The sequence below is a fragment of the Anabrus simplex genome, chromosome 7, assembly GCF_040414725.1.
Source record: "Anabrus simplex isolate iqAnaSimp1 chromosome 7, ASM4041472v1, whole genome shotgun sequence".
Taxonomy (NCBI): domain Eukaryota; kingdom Metazoa; phylum Arthropoda; class Insecta; order Orthoptera; family Tettigoniidae; genus Anabrus; species Anabrus simplex.
In genome coordinates, this window is record NC_090271.1 from 115,662,138 (window position 1) to 115,684,508 (window position 22,371).

Below are 22,371 nucleotides of genomic sequence, written 5' to 3' on the forward strand. Positions count from 1 at the left end.
ACCGACTTTTACATACTAAAATACGGTGTTTTTCTTGAACAATAGCCTTCGATTATACACCATTTGGCCAGCTGGTAGTGATAATGTTATGTCTTTTCGTCATGAGGCCAGTCATAGCATTACTACAGGGTGGGAAGGCCATGGTAGGAAGGTAGTTAATGGGATGTGACAGTTAGGACAATACCTTTATTAAATATTTCAGTTGGTGGCTTCTGCGTCAGGGTTTATATAGTTGAATTGGAGTCTTGTAGAAACTGGATCAGTGCTCTGTAGACGTTGTTATCGTTGTCTTGAAGAGTAATGTTGACATTTGTGGGGAATTGGATACGTAGTGACCGAAGCTGTGCGAGTAACTTTGTTCGTTGTTGCTGATACCTGGAACAAGAAAATACTATATGATTCCGATCCGCATCTTCGTAATCGTCATGTGGGCAAACTTTCGAGGTAGTCACTCCGACGCCGTGGAGGTGGTGAGGGTATCAACCGTATCAAAGCCTCCTCCTGATGATGGTTGTTAGATGTCTCCTTGCAATATTGTATTTCCAGAACTAGGGTTTTTGGGGTATTATTGTTTGCAGTGTTGCGTAATGTGGTTCTCGTTGGTGGCTAGTTCTTGCCCATTCATCTTTCCACTGATTATAGGCTGTTCTTTTAACTTGCAGAATAAAGTCCGTATCCCTTGAAACATACCAATGATTATACGTCCTTTTGAGAGATGGTCTATAACTTCATTACCCCTTATTCCACTGCGTCCTTTCGTAAACAGAAAGCGTATTCGACTACCGGATGTTATAGCCTCTTGAAATTCTTGAAGTAGATCATAAATGTAAAGGCTTGTGATACTGTTTTGAGTTAGATGTTGCAGATTTTCCATACTCGTCGGTGACTATGACTATGTTCATAAAATGATAAGAGAGACCATATTTTACGGCAGCAATGATGGCTAGGGTTTCGGTGGTATAAATATATGTTTCTGTAGGAAGTTTCAGTTGGCCATATTCTTCTGTGAGTGAGCAATAACGTGCACACCCTGTTCCTTCAGAGGTTTTTGAGCCGTCGATGTAAATCTGGACATAGTTGGAGCAGGTATTGTTGACAAAATGGGAAACTGCATTGTTGAGGCTTTTAAACTGCTGCAAATATTGTGGAAGGTGATAAATCGAAGGCTTCAGAAGGGTAAGGTTAAAGTCATATTGGAAGGCAATATTGATTAGATTTTTATAAATCAAAGGTATCCTCATTTTGTTTCCACTGTAGTTGATGAGGAGCAAGGAAATTCGTCATGGTTGGGACAATCGTCCGTCAGCCATGGCCTGTGTCAGGCTCTCCAATTTGTTCCGTAATGGGAGTTCTGACATGGACGCTGTACGAAATATGAAGACTTCCGTGAGAACCTGACGAAGTAGAGCTAGAGCAATTTATGTAGCCTCAAGCAGCAAAGAGTTTGTGGGAGTTGACATCATTGCACCTACACATAGCGTGATGGATCGGTGATGGGCTGCGTCCAATTTCTGCACAGTGTGCTTTAATGCGTTTCCGAAGAAAGAACAACCAAAATCAAATATTGAGCGAATCAGACTCCTGTAAAGCATTCATAATGTCGCGGGATGGGCTTCCCACCACGTGCGGGTTACAGCCCTAAACACATTCAATATTTTGATAATCTTTGTTTGTGTATGTTCGATATGTCATCTCCATGTTAGTCGACTATCGAAATATAACCCGAGCAGTTTTGCTGACGAGAGAATAGGAAAGGTATATGGACCCAATCTAATATTATTTGCCTCACACGTACGCGATTTTCTAGTGAAAACAATGACCGAGGACTTTGATGGGGAAAGTGTCAGACCACGGTCTGAGGAACACGAAGAAAGAGCTATTGCAGCATTATTTAGCCAAAGTCTTGTTACCCAGAAGTATGCATATTTAGCGTAGATGCAAATATCATCGGCGTGTTAGAGTATATATTTGGTTGGAAAATGTTTTCAAAATCTGAAGTGTACAATGTATATAATAACGGACTTAAAATGACCCTTGAGGAAGGCCTCTCATTACATAATGTGGTCCAAACAGAGTATTGTCTTGTTCTCGAACATAAATTATTCGATGGCCGAACAGATTATAGATGTCGAGGTAGTATCCAGCAGGAAGCCCTATGTTCTGAAGTTTGTCAATGAGGATCCCGATAAGAATTCTCTCAAAGGTTCCAGAAATGTCAAGAAAAATTGCTGTAAGGTATCCTTTCTCCAAAAACATTCTCTCTCGATGTCGGTGGTTATGACGCTAAGATGATTGAGCGTGCTACGGGACTTTCTAAATCTGAATAGGGTTTATGGCATCATTTTGTTATGCTCCAACCACTATTTTAGTCGTAGTTTTACGAGAAGTTCGAAAGTTTTAGCGACGCACGATAACAGTGCTATGGCCCGAAAAGACGATGGATCACTAGGGTCCTTTCCTGGCTTCAAAATGGGAACGACAATTTGTGTGATCCAGTCTTCTGGAAATGCTCCATTAACCCAAATTTCATTGTGAAGGGATTCCTGAGCAACTACGTTCGTTGGGAGATATGAGATCATGCTGTAGTGTATTTAGTCATAGTCCGGTGCGCTGTTTGAAGACTTTTTTTGAGTTAATGCAGTGTGAATGGCGACATCAGAATATCTTGTGTTTTGCGGGTGCAAGCCGATGGTGTTATATGTTATTGAGGGGCAGCAGTAGCAGAAGCTATGATGTTCGCAAATGATTCCGTGCACGAGTGGGGGCTGTTAGGGGCAGTGGTGGTTTCATTTTGAGTTTAGTTGTCATGGTCCAAACTTTCGAGAGTGGAGTCTCCTTGAAGAGAATTTCACAAAATTGTTTCCAGCTATTCTTCTTCCGGTTTTTTAGAAACCGTTCTGCTTCAGCATCTTGTTTCCTGAAGGCTATGAACTTGTTCCAAACAGGAGATCTCCTGTAAGTACTAAAGCAGAATTTTCGCTTAGCTATCTGTTTTGAGCGTTCAGTGTTCCACCAAGGGACCATACACCCCCCGAGGTTTGCAGATATTTCTTCTCTTCGGGACTGCTAACGAAGCGGCTACATTTATGCGTTCAATGAAATGATTATATTTGTCCAAGACAGGAAGAGTGAGTGGAATGGTATCTAGCAGATTTTCTACTGTACGGCTGTAAGTTACCCAGTTCGCGTTCCATTTTATTTTAGGGCAATAAGTGAGAGGATTGACTGTACTATTGGGATTTATTTCATTGTGAAAATGATTGGATCCCATGGTGTAATGACGAACTGTCCAGATCAATTGTGTTGAAATTGATGAGGAGCACAGCGTAAGACCAATAGCTGATTTACATTGTTCGGGAACAGGAATTAAAGTTGAAGAGCCGTCATTTGATATGAACAGTCCCGAATCTTCTATGTGTGTTAAGAAAGCTCTACCGCTTGCGTTCGTATGTTCACAATCCCAGGTGGTATTATGAGCGTTTAAGTCACAGGACAATAAAATGGGTTCACTGAGCTGTGTCATGAAGGCATACCATTTTCGTGACGTAATGATGTTCGTAGGTGGACAATATTTCATACTATGGTAATTACGTAACGGCATAAGGCAACTCCGAGTTCTATGGCTTTGAAACTTTCACTGTGGTCGATATAAATTACAGAATGTGCTAAACTGCTTTTAATTATAATGGCTACTCCACCCCCAACCATTTCTCGGTCATTACGGTATATTAAATGGCCAAAAAGTGATATATCTCTATTCCGATTCAACCATGTTTCAGAAAGTACAGCAATAGAGATGTTTTGTTGAGCGGTTTTATCTAGAAGTGAGGCTAGATTTGCACTCAGAGAGTGTATATTCCATTGAAGAATTTTTCCCATTTTCTTAATTTTTAATAAGTTGATTGTTTAACGATTATTTTGTTTCTGCCATTGCAAGTGACAATAATTGTTATTGACGAAAAAGATCTAGTTGAATGTCAGTAGAAGGGGATGTTCGGACTTTAGATATCATACGCACTATAAGCTGGAGGAAGACAATTTTGGGAGAGGCTAGATATTGTGGGTTTGGCGGGATATGTGTTATGAATGATCGGTGTAATCGGGAGATGATTAGGAACATACATTCTCTGTTGAATGGGTGGGTAATTAGGTGTTTGTATTATTGAATCCCTCTTCGGTTTTTAGTTCTGAAATAAATGTTGACCCTCGCTGAGAGCTATTTTGAGTACTTGTTTCTAATTGGATTGACTGTTGCTGATAACCTGGTGGCATCGTACAACTGTTAGTCGGCGTATGATTCTGTCCAGCAGGTTGTAAAGCCACTGTCGGTAAGGGAGGAAAAGATATTGTGTCTTGGTAGTTAGGTACTGCACCAGCCACTTGTGAATATGGTTGAATAACGTATCAGATGTTATGCTTAGCGAATGTTTGTTTGGCCTCCTGTTGTTGTTTGTAAACAGGGCAGGTTTTGTCCGTGGCGAGATGCGGACCCATGCAGTGTACACACTGTGGCTCAGTTGTGTTCGAGCATGACGTCATAGAGTGAGGACCTCCGTACTTGCTGCAGCGCGTGGCACTACGGCATTGTAAGTGACGATGTCCGAATCGTAAACGATTTCCACATACCAGATCTCTTGGAATTAATGGCTCTCCAGGGCATGGTGTTCCGAATAGTGCCACATGACATGGAAGTCACAGAGATCGAAATGTTATTGAACATACTGGTAATGGTGTGCGTTCATTAAGATGTTCAGTATTGGGCCGCGTGAAGCGTTTCCCTGCGACTATCGGAACGTCGCACTGTATGTAGCTTTTAATTTTCTTCATGTTTAATGCTGTGTCGACATTTCTTATTTTCCCTTGCCTATGTATCAGAAAATTGGGAAGATACGCCTCAAGGTTGTTGGTTATAAACACTGGAAAATTTTAGCTGTACCACCTGTCCTGGATTCTACTTTTATCCTATTACGTCCAGAAGGTATTATGTCAACTATGTCATGTTTGCAGGCCTGATTGGTGCAATATAACCATTTACCTATCGCCATAGGTGAGAGCCTGAATATGTTCTTAATGAGGCTTTCGACAAATACGTTAAAAGGTCCTTGATCCGTGCGACCATGTTTATTATTTTTATTTCGATCCTTTACTGGTAAACGATTGGTAGGAGCATACGTTTGATTGACTGGATTTTGCAACTCGGTAGATGTGCGGTATCGTCACTAGTGTTCATGATAATTAAAATGACAGGTGCATTGGTTTGCTTAGGCTCCTGTTCTACGCCCATGATGTTGGTTATGATACGTAAACGTTTAGTACTCCCTTCACCTAGTCGTATGTCTGAAGACGAGCCACGTAATTGAGGTTGAGTATTACCTTGTTGATTGTGTTGAGTTGTGATTGAATGTTGCTGGAGTGCCATTAGTGTGTCTGCGATCAGGCTTGGCGTAGTAGAATGTTCCGGAAATTGATAGAATGCCTGTAATGCGATTTTGATTAGTTGCCCTGTATCGGGCGGGTCCGCAAATACCGTCGAACTTTATATTAAATAGATATTGGTCCAAATAAATACACAAATTAAAAATTAAACACTTAGTTCGCTATGAAATAATGATACACTGATATGAAGTGCCTCACTTGTACACGACTCACACGGAAAAGCTGTCCAATCACGTCCGTACGCTATGACTGACGAAGCGAGAATGGGAAAATGCGGTGTTACAATGATAACTGTCTCACCACGTTAACAGCTGAGATTCAGGCTGGCTGTTGATGACAGGTGAACACATGCACGCTCCTTGCAAGGTCAAGAAATAATTATGTGCGCGTCTCTCGTACCTGCTTAGGTTTTGGAAACTAGAAACGCCGCTGGTCGGTCTGGGTTTATAAGGAAGACGCTGTAAGTGTTTTCAGATGAATAAACATAACAAAAAGAACATTATATCTTACATGTGGTAATAGTCTGTATTATCCCTGTATATGCATGACAGTCTTATATATACAGTAGCTGATGTACCCATGCTTCGCTACGGAATTCTACATTGTATACAGAATTCTAGGTTAGGTAGTGTACACGTTGTGAGTAAGATTGTATGAAATTGCATAGCTCTTAACGTTACCCTAGAAACGCGACGGGGAGGTCACCAAACATATTTTCTCATATGAAGACTGAATTAGGGAATTTTCACTGTGATGGTAGCCCCGCTTGCATACCATCAGTCACAATCAGGTTGGGGAGCTTTCATCATAATGGTAGACACTCACTCTCCACCTGCCTTTTTAAATCCTCAGAAAAACTCTCTTAGTGGTTTTCTCAACTGAAATGAACATATATTACAATGACGTCAGTACGAATGGCGCGATTAAAAGCAATGCTTTCATACGAAATACTCGATCAAATGAAAAACAACACATTTTCTCACTTTTAACGAACAGGACTAAACTGTCGATCTAACAGACCAAAGTTCCAGAGCAGGAATGACCAAGCCGCAGACTGCCGTGAGCCTTGAACACTCTTCGTCCCTTTCCGGCAGAGAGGGGTCGAATAGTGTCGACTCCCAGGGCAAAAACTATGCCCTTTTAATAGTCTGTTTCCTAGGAGTACCTGAGGTGTCGGAAAGTATCAATTCACTATACTGGCGGCGGAAAAATCTATCTGACTTCGAGGAAAATTTTTCCTCCATGCCAGAGGAGAAACCCCTCTTCACTGCTAATTTGGAATATAATGAATGTAGAATTTAATAAAAAATGAAGAGGAAGAAGGTTTTCTAAGAAACAGCTCTTTTCAGGGTTCACTGTTCAGTTATTTAGTGAATTGTGGTGCGATAATTTGGAAAAGCCTTAATTGTTATTCCACACCGGGCCACAGACCTTATGTACGGTATACCCACTGCTCATTCAAAACAGCGCGTCAGAGTAGGGATCGAATAGCTGGAATACTATGATGAACCAGTATGTTACGTACCAGCTGTATCAGAAAATGTACGAACCAGACGAATGGCATGCTAAAGAAGAAAGTTTTCTAACTCCCCGGCCATTTCCCGCCAATATTCAGTCAGGCTAATATACTCGGTACGCAGCAGTAATCCCATCTATCGGAGTTGAGAGGCAGCATAAGACACAAAGAACATCACAACAAACAATGGCCAATGTAATGTTATTGTTGATCAATGTTATGCGCTCTCGATATTGTAGCCCTTCACATTTAGTTTTATTCCGACTCTGAAATACCACTCTTACCATAGTCGGTACGGTAAAACTGAATAAAACATAAGTAACCGGAAATTGTATTCTCCATAACTTTTGTTATGTAGTACTTTTCGAAAGGACCAATAACATGGGTATTTAAAAATTACATTTCAGGTGCCTTACTCTAAACTACAATTTCATCCAGGGTGAATAAAATTGTTCATAGCTTTGACTGTAGTTTATTATTCCCCGACTCTATATACCGATTTTCATTCAATTCTGTTAACCCATTTTCTCGTGGCTCGGCGTTGATATGGACTTAACAACAAAAATAAAAATTCATGAATCTCTGTGTTCTCATAGCTGCTACGGTAAAAATGTATAAGACATAAATGATCGGAAATTTAATTCTATATAATTTCGGTTATCGTATTTATCCATACGACCAGTAATAACAGAAATATTTGAGAATTAAATTTTAGGCCTTCCACTAAACTACCATTTTACTCAGCGTGAATTAAATTATTTATAGCCTAGATTTTAGTGGCTCATTCTCTGACTTCGCATACCCATTTTCAATGAGATAGGACCACCAATAATGTAAATATTTAAGAATTAAGGTTTAGGCCTTCCCCTAACCTACCATTTCATTCAGCGTGAATAAAATTTATAGCCTAGATTGTAGCGATTAATTCCCCGACTTTGCATACCAATTTTCATTAAGTTCTCTTCAGCCGTTTTCTAGTGATGCGTGTACAGACAGACAGCCAGCCAGCCAGCCAGCCAGCCAGCCAGACAGACATTACGGAAAAGAAAAAGGTGCATTTCCTTGTTACTGTGGACATGACCGATACAGAAATACAATTCTTTTCAAATTCTGAACAATGTACAGACAAAACTCTGATTTTATATATATAGATTTCGATTTTGCAAAGAAACCTGATGCGATCCAGGAATACTGACTTCCGGATTATTATGCAATGTTCAGAAAGTTTAAATTCGCAGGCTAGTGTAAACTATGTTTTCTGGGTCCAAATAATAAACATTTAAAAGGTCCTTATAAGGATCGCAGTCCAGTAAGGTAAACGTCATTCCCATAATAGGGCCACATACATAATGTCAAGAAATAATGCAGAATATCAGAAACATATATTTACACGAATTGTAACTATACAATAATAAGACATGGCATTTTGGAATTCTAAATACATAGCAATAATTCAGATAGCATTTTGGAGTGCGAAATACATAATAAGTTACATAGAATATTTGAATTATAAATCATAACAGTAAGTCAGAATAGTTGAATTCTAATTACACAACAGTACGTTACATATCATTAATAAGTAATTAATCACGATAATACCAGAATAACTTTCGTACTATAGAAGCTACACATGGGACTGAGGTGTTAGTGAAAGCAACATTTTACTCTAATCCGTAATGATAGACAAATATACATTACTCATCCATCAGAGTACAACAGAAATCGAAACTGCATACAGAATATGTTCCTCTATATCCTAAGTCAAGAATTCGAGCGGATCACTGGACTTAAACCGGAGGGCCTAGAAAATGGACAGACCTCTTATTACATGTGCTACTACGTATTTGCCTAAGAAAATTTCAATATAATAACTGCACATACCGTAAAAATCGGAAAAATATGAACATTTTTCTACTACAATGAATTAAAATAGGTATTATCAAATTCTGGCCGGGCATGGGGAGGTGAGCTCCACAATGCTGGAGCCAATGCCGAGTACATCCACTGGCACCGGTTTAGCACTCACGATAGTGAAGGCGATAAAGTGGTTTCGGAATAAATAAATAAATAAATAAATAAATAAATAAATAAATAAATAAATAAATAAATAAATAAATAAATAAATAAATAAATAAATAATATATCAACAATAAACTTTTCGCTAGTTGCTTTACGTCGCACTGACACAGGTAGGTCTTACGACGACGATGGAACAGGAAAGGCCTAGGAATGGGAAGGAAGTGGCCGTGGCCTTAATTAAGGTACAGCCCCAGCATTTGCCTGGTGTGAAAATGGAAAACCACGGAAAACCATCTTCAGGGCTGCCGACAGTGAGGTTCGAACCCACTATCTCCCGGATGTGAGCTCACAGCTGCACGCTCCTAACTGCATGGCCAACTCACCCGGTAACAATGAAATTTGAAACCCATACGGACTAGGTAGTTCATCCCGACATCTACTACACAGTACGTATTTTAGTCAAACCTGTGTTCGTAACCCCTTTCGAAATTTTTCAATGTTGCCTGGGTAAATTCCAAACAGTAAATTGATCTTTCCAGTCGTTCAAATTATGATAAAGTTACAAATAAATTTGGGTGAGTGGTCAGAGTTTAACAATGATAAAAATACCTGATTATCTCAGATGTTAAAACAACAACATGTTGTGTTACCTGGGATAGTATAAGCTAACATAAGACTCCTTTACCGAGCTCTATAGCTGCAGTCGCTTAAGTGCGGCCAGTATGCAGTATTCGGGAGATAGTAGGTTCGAGCCCCACTGTCGGCAGCCCTGAATATGGTCTTCCGTGGTTTCCCATTTTCACACCAGGCAAATGCTGGGGCTGTACCTTAAATAAAGGCCAATCCCACTTCCTTCCCAGTCTTAGCTCTTTCCTATCCCATCGTCGCCATAAGACATATCTGTGTCGATGCGACGTAAAGCCAATGGCAGAAGAGAGAGAGAAGACTCCTTTGACATAAACCTTTGTGATCTAACTTTCTCTGCGAGGAACGAGTACCTTGAGGTCAGGATTCTTAAAACAACAATCATCATCATATTTCTGTACAGAACTTAGTATAGAGGTGATATCAACATATTCTCTAAATGTAACGCGATGAACTGAAGTATCTTTTGCTAGTTTTCAAGGTGATTTAAACAAATTTAATAACATTTAAAATAAAAACAGTTACAGGAACCAGAAAATTCATTATTTTCAGCTCCGCTTCATTTGGGCAGTTCATATTTAGGAGAAACTGCACTTTATGCTAGAGTAACATTTTCTCATAATTTTTAATATCTTGTCTCCTTGGTGCTTCTCATAAATGTGACATTTGAGGAATAATTCCGTTACCCCGCAGGTGCTGCACACGGCGATGATCTTGGATACATCTTCGAGTTTGGAGTACAAGTTTCAGACGATTCATTGGATGCTAAAGTGAGATCAAGAATGGTCTCCCTGTGGACAAACTTCGTTAAGACTGGGTAAGTATCGGGATTTTCCTTCTTTAGTGAAAATTATGAAATTTACTTTCAACAGTATTTCACTTTTTATTATCTACTAGGTACTGTGTAGGCTACAGAGCAACAAGCAATTGATCAAAGGAATGTACACATTGGACATTGTGGTCAATCATTTATTCTGATGAAACTTTCCATAGGATGTTTGTTCTCCTTTTTCCCCCTAATGGTTTAACATCGCACTAACTCATTGAAGCTTTTCGGCGATGAAAGGATGGGAAAGGACTAGGATTAGAGAGGCATTGGCCGTGGCCTTAATTAAGGTACTGCCCCAGCATTTGCCTAGTCTACTGAAAACCATCGACCATAGTGAAAGTTTCAAAGCCATATAACTCAGAGTTGCCTTATGCCGTCACGTAATTACCATAGTATCAATATATTGTCCACCTAGGAATATCATTACTTCACGTAAATGGTATGCCCTCATGACACAGCTCAGAGAGCCCATTTTATTGTGCGATGACTTAAACGCTCATAATACCACCTGGGGCTGTGAATATACGGACGCAATTGGTAGAGCCTTCTCGTTCGTATAAGCCTACTAATGACGACGTTCTTTCAGCTGTCTTCTCTGGGCTTTGAACTTTGCCCAGTGCTCCTTCATTCGTTGCCGGTTTTGCTCTTTCCACGTCTTTCCCGTCTTCAACTTTAGCCTTTCTTGAGAACCCTGGTGGTCTTTTAGTTTCCTCCTGTTGGTTGCCTTCTTGTATATCTTCACAAGTATTTCCCATCTCCTGCAGGTCCATTTTCATCTCCTTGAACGAAGTTGGTTGGGTCTTCTTAGATAAAAATCTGGATTGATAGTCGTGTGGGTTTCATTCTTAGCAAGTGGCCATAAAATGCAATTCTCCTTCTCCGCATGACATCAGAGATCTTCTAGACATGAGTACGCACCTCATGGTTATGGTGACGTCTATGTTCATCTTTGTATTTGATTGGGCCAAGAATGTTCCTTAAGATATTCCTTTTTTAATTTACAATTTTTCTCTCAGATCTTTCTTGTTCATCGCAAGACATTCCACAGCATACGAGTACAGAGCCTGTGGTTTTATGACAGTGCAATAACGCCTGAGGTTTTCATTGAAATGTGTTATTATTATTATTATTATTATTATTATTATTATTATTATTATTATTATTATTATTATTATTATTATTATGATAGGAAACTATGCCTGTTCCCGAAGAAGATAATAGGGCCTCGTCCTACAAGACGACTGCTGCGCAACCAAGTGGCTGCAGGTTCTGCAGTGACATGTGTTCAGCTTGATGTTATCGCAGTTGCAGTGCTTGATTTTTTGACCCTCTCTGTTTTATCAGACTTTTGGTCTCATGAAGCTGAGTGAACCACGTCCCGTTCCATCCTTCAGTCCAGATAAGTCCCTACTCTGACCGGCAATGGTACCCATGGCCTGAGGGTAAGGAACAAGCTCGTTGTTTTAGGAGGACTTCGAATACCGAGCGAGTTAGCTGCGCTGCTCGGGTCAGTTAGCTTTTAGCTTGTGTTCGAACTTCACCGTTGGTAACCCAAAAGATATGGCTTTCCATATTTCCCCATTTTCACTCCAGGCAAATGCCGTGGCTCTTTCCTTATTAAGATCACTTAAGGCTATTTTTCGACTACCAACGTCACCCTTGAGTCGCTGAAAAACCTTCGATGTGTCGGTGCAAACTAAAATACTCGACATAAGAATATGGTGGAAGATTGTCAGACAGGCTGAAAGATGTTTGTTCATGAATGTGAACGTAAAGCAGTTACAATAAAAAAGTCTTAAAGGATATTTAATTGAGATACTTTATTTCGTTCTCGTGTATTTCAGGAATCCAATACCAGACGTGACAGAAGAATTCCCCGCGTGGCTTCCCTATACGAGTGAAGCAACGAACTTCTTGGACATCGGGTCACAGCTGGAGGCGAAGAAGGATCTGCATAAGAGCCGTATGGACTTCTGGGACAACCTCTACAGTTTGAAACAGACATAAAAGATACACATTTAAAGCATATCTCGAATTTCTCTGGAACCGTTGTACATATGAAGTACATATGCAGTAACCTCGTCCAAAAATCTATTAATTTCTTGTTACTTAGACTGCCTGTATGTCAATTTTGAAGTTGAATTTTACTGTAGCAGATGACAGAATCAGGAACTCTGTTTGTATATCAATGGCTGAGTTTTAATTAATTTATGGGGTAAACACTAAACATTTCAGCACAGGTCTTTTTCACGTCGATATCTTGCGATAAGGAATGTGGAATAGACTCTCTTCCGCCGTCCGAATACCTGGCTACCTCTGTCGTGTTTGAATCCACGATCTTGTGATCCGCACGCCGATACTCTACCACTGATCCACAGATGGAACGTATGCATGAAGTGAATCGTGGAAATGAATATACTAGATATTTGCTATCTTAAGACAAATCTTGAGCTTCGAACAAAGTTTAGTTAAATTTGTGTGCCCCCTACAGCGCATCTTCTATATTTGGAAAGTTATAAGTGCAGTGCTCGGCTACACTGAATAATAATAATAATAATAATAATAATAATAATAATAATAATAATAATAATAATAATAATAATAATAATAATAATAATAATAATAATAATAATAATAATAATAATAGTAATGAAAATCCATCGTACTGATCCAGGACCAAACCAGAGAACTTGAATCAGAAAGCCAGTATTCTTCCACCTGAGTCACTGAATTTGCCTTACATTGAATAATGGCCCCCTTTCCTGGTTTATATAAGCTTATTGAATCAACCGTAGCCAATTTGTCCTCTTGGCCAGGGATATATCAATGGAAGTTCTTCTTACTGCCATCTATGAATCGTCGACATAATCCCGATCGAAAAATTCAGAATTTGAATCCCGTAAACTGGAGTTGGGATTTTCGTGTGTAACTACTGCACCTATGCGACTATATACGTTGAAAATATATTATTATCAGAATACGATAGGATATTTTAAAAGTATTTTATCTTTATCGGTTACCTTTGTACTTACGGAGCATAGTAATATATAACTAGTATATGTAAAATAAAAATATAATTTTATCTTAGCACTCAACCTACTACATGTTTCAAGATATATTTCCTTGAATTTGGAAAAAGTTATTGAAACAAATAAAGCATGAATGTGTAAATATAATAATTTTTTACAAAGCATTTTTCTTCAAAATCAAATCAATTCCTTTGCGCTATTTTTCTCCATTCGTTACTACTGAAATGAAGGGCACTTTCTGGAGAGTTCTCTGAACGAGGACATGAATAGGAATTTCACGTAGAAATGTGATCCCTCCTTCCTCCATTGACTCCAACGACGACAAGAAGACCGATTTCATATCAAAGAGTTATCTTACGTATTCAAACATAAATCAGCATACACAGTAATTAATTGGAGTTTAATCTCTTCGGAGACATATTTAAACGCCTGTTCTTTAAAATAATCAAGGCTATTTTTCCTTCCGAAAGTTAGCATGTGGACGACAGTGTAAAGTACATTAGTTATTAAAAAAGCATTCCATTATATATATATACAGGGTTCAGAACCTAGATCCTCCTCCCTTTGCTCCCTCTCACTCTCCTGTTCCACCTCCCACTTCCTGTCCACTACACTACGTTCCTCTTTCCTTTTTCTCTTGCCTTGTCCCTCCGCTGTACCACTTTCCCGATATCCATCTTCCCTCTGCCGATCTACCTGCAGTAACTCATACCGATTTCTCACCGATAACACTCCAGGGCCCACTCCAAGAGGAAAACTCATAGCCCTGCTGTTACTTCCCCTTAAATTAGCCCACCTGTCCTTCACATCTCCTCCACTTCCCCTTCTTACCTACCTGCCGTATCCTGTACATGATTGAGCGAGACCTATCTTCATTCCTGTTCTCCGTTACAAGTACATCTCCCTAAAACTCGCTATCTCTTCCATCATCTTCCTCTCATCCATTCATTTATCTCTTCAAAGGAATGTGAAATAATATGGAAATATCAACAATATCATCAATATCACCGCCCAACAATGGGATGCGTCTCTCGAATATTCACAATAAAACCCGGAAAAGGAGCGAATATGGTCTTAGTATACCCGAAGTTATAGTTTTCATGTATTTAATAATGTATATATCAATAACTGAAGGATTGACAGGCAAGAATATCAGTTTTTCAAGGACTAGGGCATATGTTAGCCATATGAATGATATTTGTTGGAAATATCGTAATCCTTAGCAGTAGGAAAAGAAGAATTTGACCAAACGAGTCGGCCGTGCAATTGAAGCAGGGACATCAAGAACCCACTAACTCCAATTTTTGGCGAAATTGAGTTATGGGCCATTTAGTGTGTTCCATATGAATGGAGGGCAAGGATACCCTAATTCCGTCATTCTTCTGCATACAGGAGGTGTTTTTAAAATCCATGGAAAGCAAAACACCTCTTACTCCATGGAATTAGAGAGTTCTTGCTTTCCATGCTTTATTTTCCGGTAGATGGCAACACCACCGCTTAACCATCTGACGATATTTGGAGACTTTAAAGGTATCTGAGTACCTGGTGATTGACTTATCTAATCTTGTCAATTTTCAAACAACGTCATTCTCCGTTGATAGTATGGGAACATCACCTTGCTTTGGCATTCGCCCGTAAACTCCCAGTAATCTGCATAGTTCACGTGAGCCCTAACCCTGTGGGAAACTCACTATCTGAATTGAACTGCCATCTAGCGGCATTCACAGTCAGTAGCGTAGCCAGGATTTCAGTTTGGGGGGGGGCCCATTCATCCAGAATTTTATTTTGATAGGTGTCCAAACTTCCATAGTTTAGGTGGTGTAGAATACCGAAAAAGGAAATGAGTGTCCTTGGATCCAAGTAAGAGTGGTGGATTCGTGCGGATTCCGGAAGCTAATAGTAATTTCCTTCTTCTTCTTCTTCCCCACTTTTCCCTCATCTGTGGGGTCGCGGGTGCGAAATGTGTCGCACATGTGGATTTGGCCCTGTTTTACGGCCGGATGTCCTTCCCGACGCAACAATATATAGAGGGATGTAATCAGTGTTGTGTGTTTATTTGGTGGTTGGTAATGTAGTATGTTGTCTGAATATGAATATGTTGGGACAAACACCCAGTCCCAAGCCAGAAGAATTATTCAGACGCGATTAAAATCCCCGACCCAGCCGGAAATCGAACCCGGAACCGTCTGAACCGAAGGCCTCAACACTGATCATTCAGCCAATGAGTCGGACTCCGGAAGCTAATATTAATGCACATTATATATAAAATGCTCAATAAAAGAACTTTCGTTAAAACTCCTGGGGTGTCTGGACTCCTTGGACGACAGCCCCCGGTCTCGGCTACCTCTGTTACTCCCATCCCAACATAACTGCAGCATTTCATATATTCCGCGTAGAAGTGAAATGAATGCAAGAATAAACACTTTGAGTAAGAATGCAATATTCTGGTTTAGAACAAATACGGTAATGTTATAATAATAATGGTCATGTGATAAGCAATAAAGAAGTGACATTTTATACAAATAATGCGGCAAAGATACACACACAAACACACACGCGCGCGCTTGCGCGCGCGTCGAATACAGGTTTCTTGTCCATGGCTAGATGATGAAGGCAAGAGAATGATGGCCCACCGTGACTCGTTATTTCGACATTATAAACAAACCCTAGATGACACAGACTTCGAATCTAACCGCATCTTAAGAAATCGCACAAAGCAGTTAATCAGAAATTTAAAAAATGCATATATTTTCGGATTTCAGCTAACAACTTAAATTCTAATCGCGCATGGGACCAACTTAGAGCTCTGGGAATAGGAAAACATCAACAGAGACAGACAACTCCTGACATTCCACTTGACGAACTGAACGATTACTTTAGTAGAATAAATATTCAACCTACCCAAATTAACTGCACCGACTCACCGCCCTCCCCTCCAGCCAATCTGCCATTCACATTTCACAGTGTCACAGAAAATCAGGTTAAAAGGCTTAGTACTCGATAAAATCAAAGACTACAGGTGTATATGATATTCCTATTACTTTTATACATAACATTATGAGTAACCGTCAACAGCGTGTAACAGTAAACGACAAGGCCTCTAAATGGAAAATGAAACTTAGTGTTGCCCCACAGGGCAGTATTCTACGGCCCCTAAGTTTCTCTATTTATATCAATGACATGCCATCTGTGACAGGAAATAACACACATGACCTCTGTGCTGACGACCTTTAAATAGGCTATATCTTGGCACAGGCCAGAGTAAAGTGTAGCTTCCACCGAAGTCCCAGTCAACATCCATGGCTGTGACAATATGGAAGTTGCTGGGGTATGGGTGTTGCTGAGTAATGACATTCAGAGCATGACTAGTGCATTTGAGTGTTATGAAAGGTGCTGCTCATAGGGTCAGTTGTGCTGCAATAGTACTTTCTGACCCAGTGAGGAAAGCAATGGCAAACTACCTCACTCCTCATCTTGCCTAGTACGCCTCATTTTAGTGCTGCCATTGGTTTTTGGGGTTTCCTCATAACCGCATAACCTTTGGTGGTGCTATTTGAGGATCCAACCAGCCTCTGGGCTGATGACCTAACAGACAGACATCGACACTGCAAGACAAGATATTAACAGGGACCTCCGACGACTCAGTGTATATGCACAACGAAGCTCTCTTATACTAAACTGCAAAAAAACTCAGACAATTATAATTGGATCACGAAAATTACTGAACTTCTCAAACAATGTCGCAATCCCGCCTATCCTACTGAATGGTAACATTATTCCCTACAGTAAAACGGTTAAAAATCCCGGCGTAATGATGAATGTAACAGTTGATTGGTCTGATCAAACGAAAGAAATACGTAAAAAGATTTTTGGAGTACTTCACCCTCTTAAACGACAGAGGAATGTATTTCCATTTGAGCTACAGGCCAAACTAATACAGACACTCATTCTCCCTATTCTTGATTATTGTGACGTTGTTTTAGTTGACATGACGAGAGAAGAAACACTTAAACTTCAACGAGCACTGAATTCCTGCCTGCGATTTATTTACAATATCGAGTACCGTACGATTTTCATATCACCCCATACTATCAGGCTGTCTCATGGCTGATGTCTGAAAAACGTCGGCAGCTGCACACTTTAACGATGGTGATCAGAGTGGTAGCTGGAAGTCAGCCAATGTATATTTCTTCTAAATTCGTCTTTTTATCATCATTTCACAACATTAATACACGTTCTAGATCCATTCTTTCTATTTCACTGCACCGCACAAATAAAATTATTAGATCATTTGTGGTGACTGTCGCCAGATTATGGAATTCCCTGGCAGTTCAGATCAGAGAAACTAGCTTTTTTAAATCACGATTTAAGGTCACCTGCCGAAACTACCTGCTTGAGGACAGCTGACTGAATGGTTGAAATATGAATGTGTGCGTTCCTGAGGAATAGCCATGTTTAAGAGTTTTTAATATTAATTAGTTCTAATATTAATTTATATACATACATACATTATCATTATAGACTGTTATGCCTTTCAGCGTTCAGTCTGCAAGCCTCTGTGAATTTACTAAACGTCGCCACAATCCTCGATTTGCAACTAATGTTGTAGCCTCATTTTGTTCTATACCTCTTATCTTTAAATCGTTAGAAACCGAGTCAAACCATCGTCGTCTTGGTCTACCTCTACTTCTTTTACCCTCCATAGCAGAGTCCATTATTCTCCTAGGTAACCTATCCTCCTCCATTCGGCTCACATGACCCCACCACCGAATATTTAGTAAGTAATTTATTTAAATTTATTTTAAATTTTATTAATTTATGTAGTTTTAACTATTTTAAGAATCTCAGTATTTTATTTAAGATGTTGATTAGTATGTGGTTAAGTGTACAAGAGGGCCTGGAGCCCTAACTTCGCCACTGTACTGAAGGCACTAATAAATAAATAAATAAATAAATAAATAAATAAATAAATAAATAAATAAATAAATAAATAACTAAATAAATAAATAAATAAATAAATAATGTAAAGCGTATGGGTATAGATATTTTGTTAGTTGGTAAAGAAAAATACACGTTACAACAAATGCTATGTAGGGTTTACCTTGTCCTGTTAGTTTCCAACGCGGTTAGGGCCACGCAGCTGTGAACTTGCATCCGGGAGATAGTGGATTCGAACCCCACTGTCGGCAGCCCTGAAAATGTTTTCCCGTGGTTTCCCATTTTCACACCAAGCAAATGCTGGGGCCGTACCTTAATTAAGGCCACGGCCGCTTCCTTCCCACTCCTAGGCATTTCCTATCCCGACGTCGCCATAAGACCTATCTGTGTCGGTGTGACGTAAAGTAAATTGTTAATTACTTTTCCACGCAAGTCTGGGATACAGAATATAGTAGTATAAAGTTAGAGTTTCGTGACGCTAATATTCGTATCTATAATTTTTATTAACGTGCCAGAAATCAACGACACTGAGCTGTTGCCATTTAGACACCGTTTTAAGGGTTACCGATCCAATCCGGGATTTGAACCTGCGAACTCAGACTCAGAAGGAGAGCGACTCAACCAACTGAGCCACATGAAAAGGAGGCGTTTGTGATTATTGTTATAAATAGATGCAGCTAGTATTTTTACAAAGGTTTTATGAGGAGCATTTAAGGCGTACGTTTTCTTACTGTCCTAAACGCACGAGGCCGGACAGAAGAACTAGCTGGAAGCTAAGGAACCTTGCAGGGGTGTCGCTTCCTTCTCTGTTCACTTTTCCAAATCAAACTCCATGACGTAACAGCCCCGAAGCGCCATCGCCTACCAAGCGACGGCTGTTCAGGCCGGAGGCCTGCAGATTACGAGGTGTTGTGTGGTCAGCACGACGAACCCTCTCCGCTGTTATTCCTGGCTTTCTAGACCGGGGCCGCCATCTCACCGTTAGATAGCTCCTCAATTATAAACACGTGGGCTGAGTGTACCTCGAACCAGCCCTCAGATCCAGGTAAAAGTCCCTGACCTGGCTGGGAATAGAACCCGGGGCCTCCAGTAAGAGGCAGCCACGCTACCCGTACACTGTGGGGCCCGCTGGTACTTTTAGGTCTCCTTATTTTCGAATTTGACTTAAGACATCCTGCATTCGATTTCCGGCACTGACAGAGTTAAGAAAGGCATGGGATGGGGAGGATACAGCCTTGTTTTTGGGTGCAGTAGAGTTTTCCTTGAGTCTCTCGTAATCGAAATATATACGGCCTGGAAGGTAGTCACCTTCACGGGGTGTAGTACCAAAGTGGTTCCTTTTTTTTTAAGAAGACAAATTAAATGAAGATTCTACTTCCTCACAAACGAAGAACGATATTATAAATTTTACGAACAGTTTCAATAATGCAGCCGGTTTATGTTAAAAGTACAAAAGCTATGATTGTACATGGTAACAATCAAAACCAACAATATCTACTGAAGATCCGTCACCGCACTCGGTAGGACCGGCTTTCTTTTCATATTCACCGGGCGAGTTGGCCGTGCAGTTAGGGGCGCACAGCTGTCTGCTTGCATCCGGGAGATAGTGGGTTCAAACACCTCTGTCGGCAGCCCTAAATATGGTTTTCTGTGGTTTCCCATTTTCACACCAGGCAAATGCTGGGGCTGTGCCTTAATTAAGGCCACGGCCGCTTCTTCCCACTCTCAGCCCTTTCCTTTCCCATCGTCGCCATTGAAGATCTACGGTGTGACGTAAAGCAAATTCTAAATAAAAAATAAAAGATCTTTTCGCAACCCCTTCCCAGGGAAAGTTGTATCCACACTACTGGCCTGGACTTACACCCCACCCACTGAAATTATTTTGTGGGTACGCCACTGCATCCACTCACCATTTAAGGTACAAGGTAAGTCCGAAGAATGGTTGGATACTCAAAATACACCACCATAAATGATGCGGTTCTGGCTCAAAAGTATAAAGAAAGGTAAGGGACGGGATCTAGTGTTTTAAGTAGAATCCGTATCAATAGAACGTGACTACCCATTTTAAAAATGTTTCATGTATCGACTGCGATACAAGCCTGGGCCGTCCTGATGGGAAGATAGAAGCATTGGAACGGAGTTATCATGCCCGCCAATTATAAAGTATTTACCCGCACTTTTGATGGTGCCATTTGAGGTTCCAATCAGTCCCCGGGCATTTGACAAAATATATAGGCCTACCTATCGAACTTAGGCAAGCATCCGCGATTGTCTTGGCACTGTAAGAATTTTTAAAAAAATACTTTTTCATAACTTACCGAGGATGCACATAGTGTTGGCTTTTCAGTGACAAAACGGTCCCTCTTCAAAAAATGTTACTTATATGGCACAAAATGAGGAACTAACGTGCAGATCACAATCCTGTCACAGTCTTCCCAACGCTGCAACTCAAGCACAGCACATCTCTCAACCACGGTGCAACCCGAGGATCCCTAGGACATTGTTGTTTCCTGGAACCGATCTGCAAAAGCTGACATGATGTTGTAAGCTTGCAGCTGTTTCTGGACGTGGCCCCCGTTATCTCGGTGGTCACGTTCCGGCCCCCTACTGAGTAATCCCCTGGTAATTGGCCTTTCCTTCATGTCTTGAAATTTGTCAATACACGGTTTCATTCCCAATACTGAGGCCTCTACAGGAAAATATCCTCGCGCATCACAATCCTAAGTGTCTTCCTTTCATTCAAGCAGTACAAATATGGAGAATTATGTATGTCCCTATTGAGCCCTACTAATAGATTCTTGTCGCTACGTTAATTTAACATTTCGGCGTACGTTTTTAAGTTGTTCGTACCGTACGTAAAACAACGGCTAATCCTCGCTCTAGTTTCAGGAAATATTTTGGGGGGGCCCGGCCCCCCTGGCCCCCCCCCCTGGCTACGCCAGTGTTCACAGTACTCAACTTGTTCTCGTGATCTCCGTGGATATGTATGACACCGACTGGTTTTTGTTTTGATTATTGTGGTGGTTGTTGAAGCTTGTTGGCGTAAAAAGATTTGATCTCATCGCTGCTGGTGAAAAATATACTGAAATCTAGTAACCGGGCGAGTTGGCCGTGCGTGTAGAGGCGCGCGGCTGTGAGCTTGCATCCGGGAGATAGTAGGTTCGAATCCCACTATCGGCAGCCCTGAAAATGGTTTTCCGTGGTTTCCCATTTTCACACCAGGCAAATGCTTGGGCTGTACCTTAATTAAGGCCACGGTCGCTTCCTTCCAACTCCTAGGCCTTTCCTATCCCATCGTCGCCATAAGACCTATCTGTGTCGGTGCGACGTAAAGCCCCTAGCAAAAAAAAAAAAAAGAAATCTAGTAAAGAAGAAGCTGGAGTCATGATGTTCGACACTGGATAAATCCCTCGTCAACCGGCGAGAGCCAAAATGTCTGGGTTTACTTTATTTCCTTATAATATGTTCGGCGAGTCTGTAAGTATTGCTGATAACCCTAAATCTTGATCTGGGGTCTGGATTAGACCGACGAAATGTATGTTAACTGAAAGTGGAACTGTATTGGACCTTCGGTGCAGAAACTTTCAAAATTATTTTGTGCATGGTCCTTCTATAATCAATGCATTTACATTTGAATATGTTTCGACATGATGTTACTAATCATCACTTCATATTAACGATATGACTTAAGTCATGTGGGGTTTCTTTAATGTAAAATTTTGGTTATGTTATGCCTATTAATTAATTCGAAACTAGTTATGTTGTGCTTTTCGTCTTAAAATTCAAATGAGATGTAACTGCTAAAACTGATCTTACTCATTGACTGTGGCATCTAAATGGTATTTGGCAAACATTATATTATGGGTGGATTATACTTATTTTTTCGATTTTTGAGTGCCTCAGTGGTTCTTTCTAAAGGGAGTTAATTAGTGAGAAGAAAGCGGTTCACTGAATACCTC

The 22,371-nt window shown here is 40.4% G+C and overlaps 1 protein-coding gene across 1 annotated transcript in view; it reads left to right on the plus strand.

The window, feature by feature from the left end:
• Positions 1-12,508, plus strand: part of LOC136877728 (esterase FE4) — a 72,224-nt gene extending 59,716 nt beyond the window's left edge. The window contains exons 9-10 of the mRNA XM_068228613.1: positions 10,310-10,433; positions 12,290-12,508. Of these exons, the coding sequence (XP_068084714.1) occupies positions 10,310-10,433; positions 12,290-12,452 (287 nt within the window). The 3' untranslated portion in view covers positions 12,453-12,508. The remainder of the gene's footprint in view (positions 1-10,309; positions 10,434-12,289) is intronic.
• Positions 12,509-22,371: the final 9,863 nt, after the last annotated feature.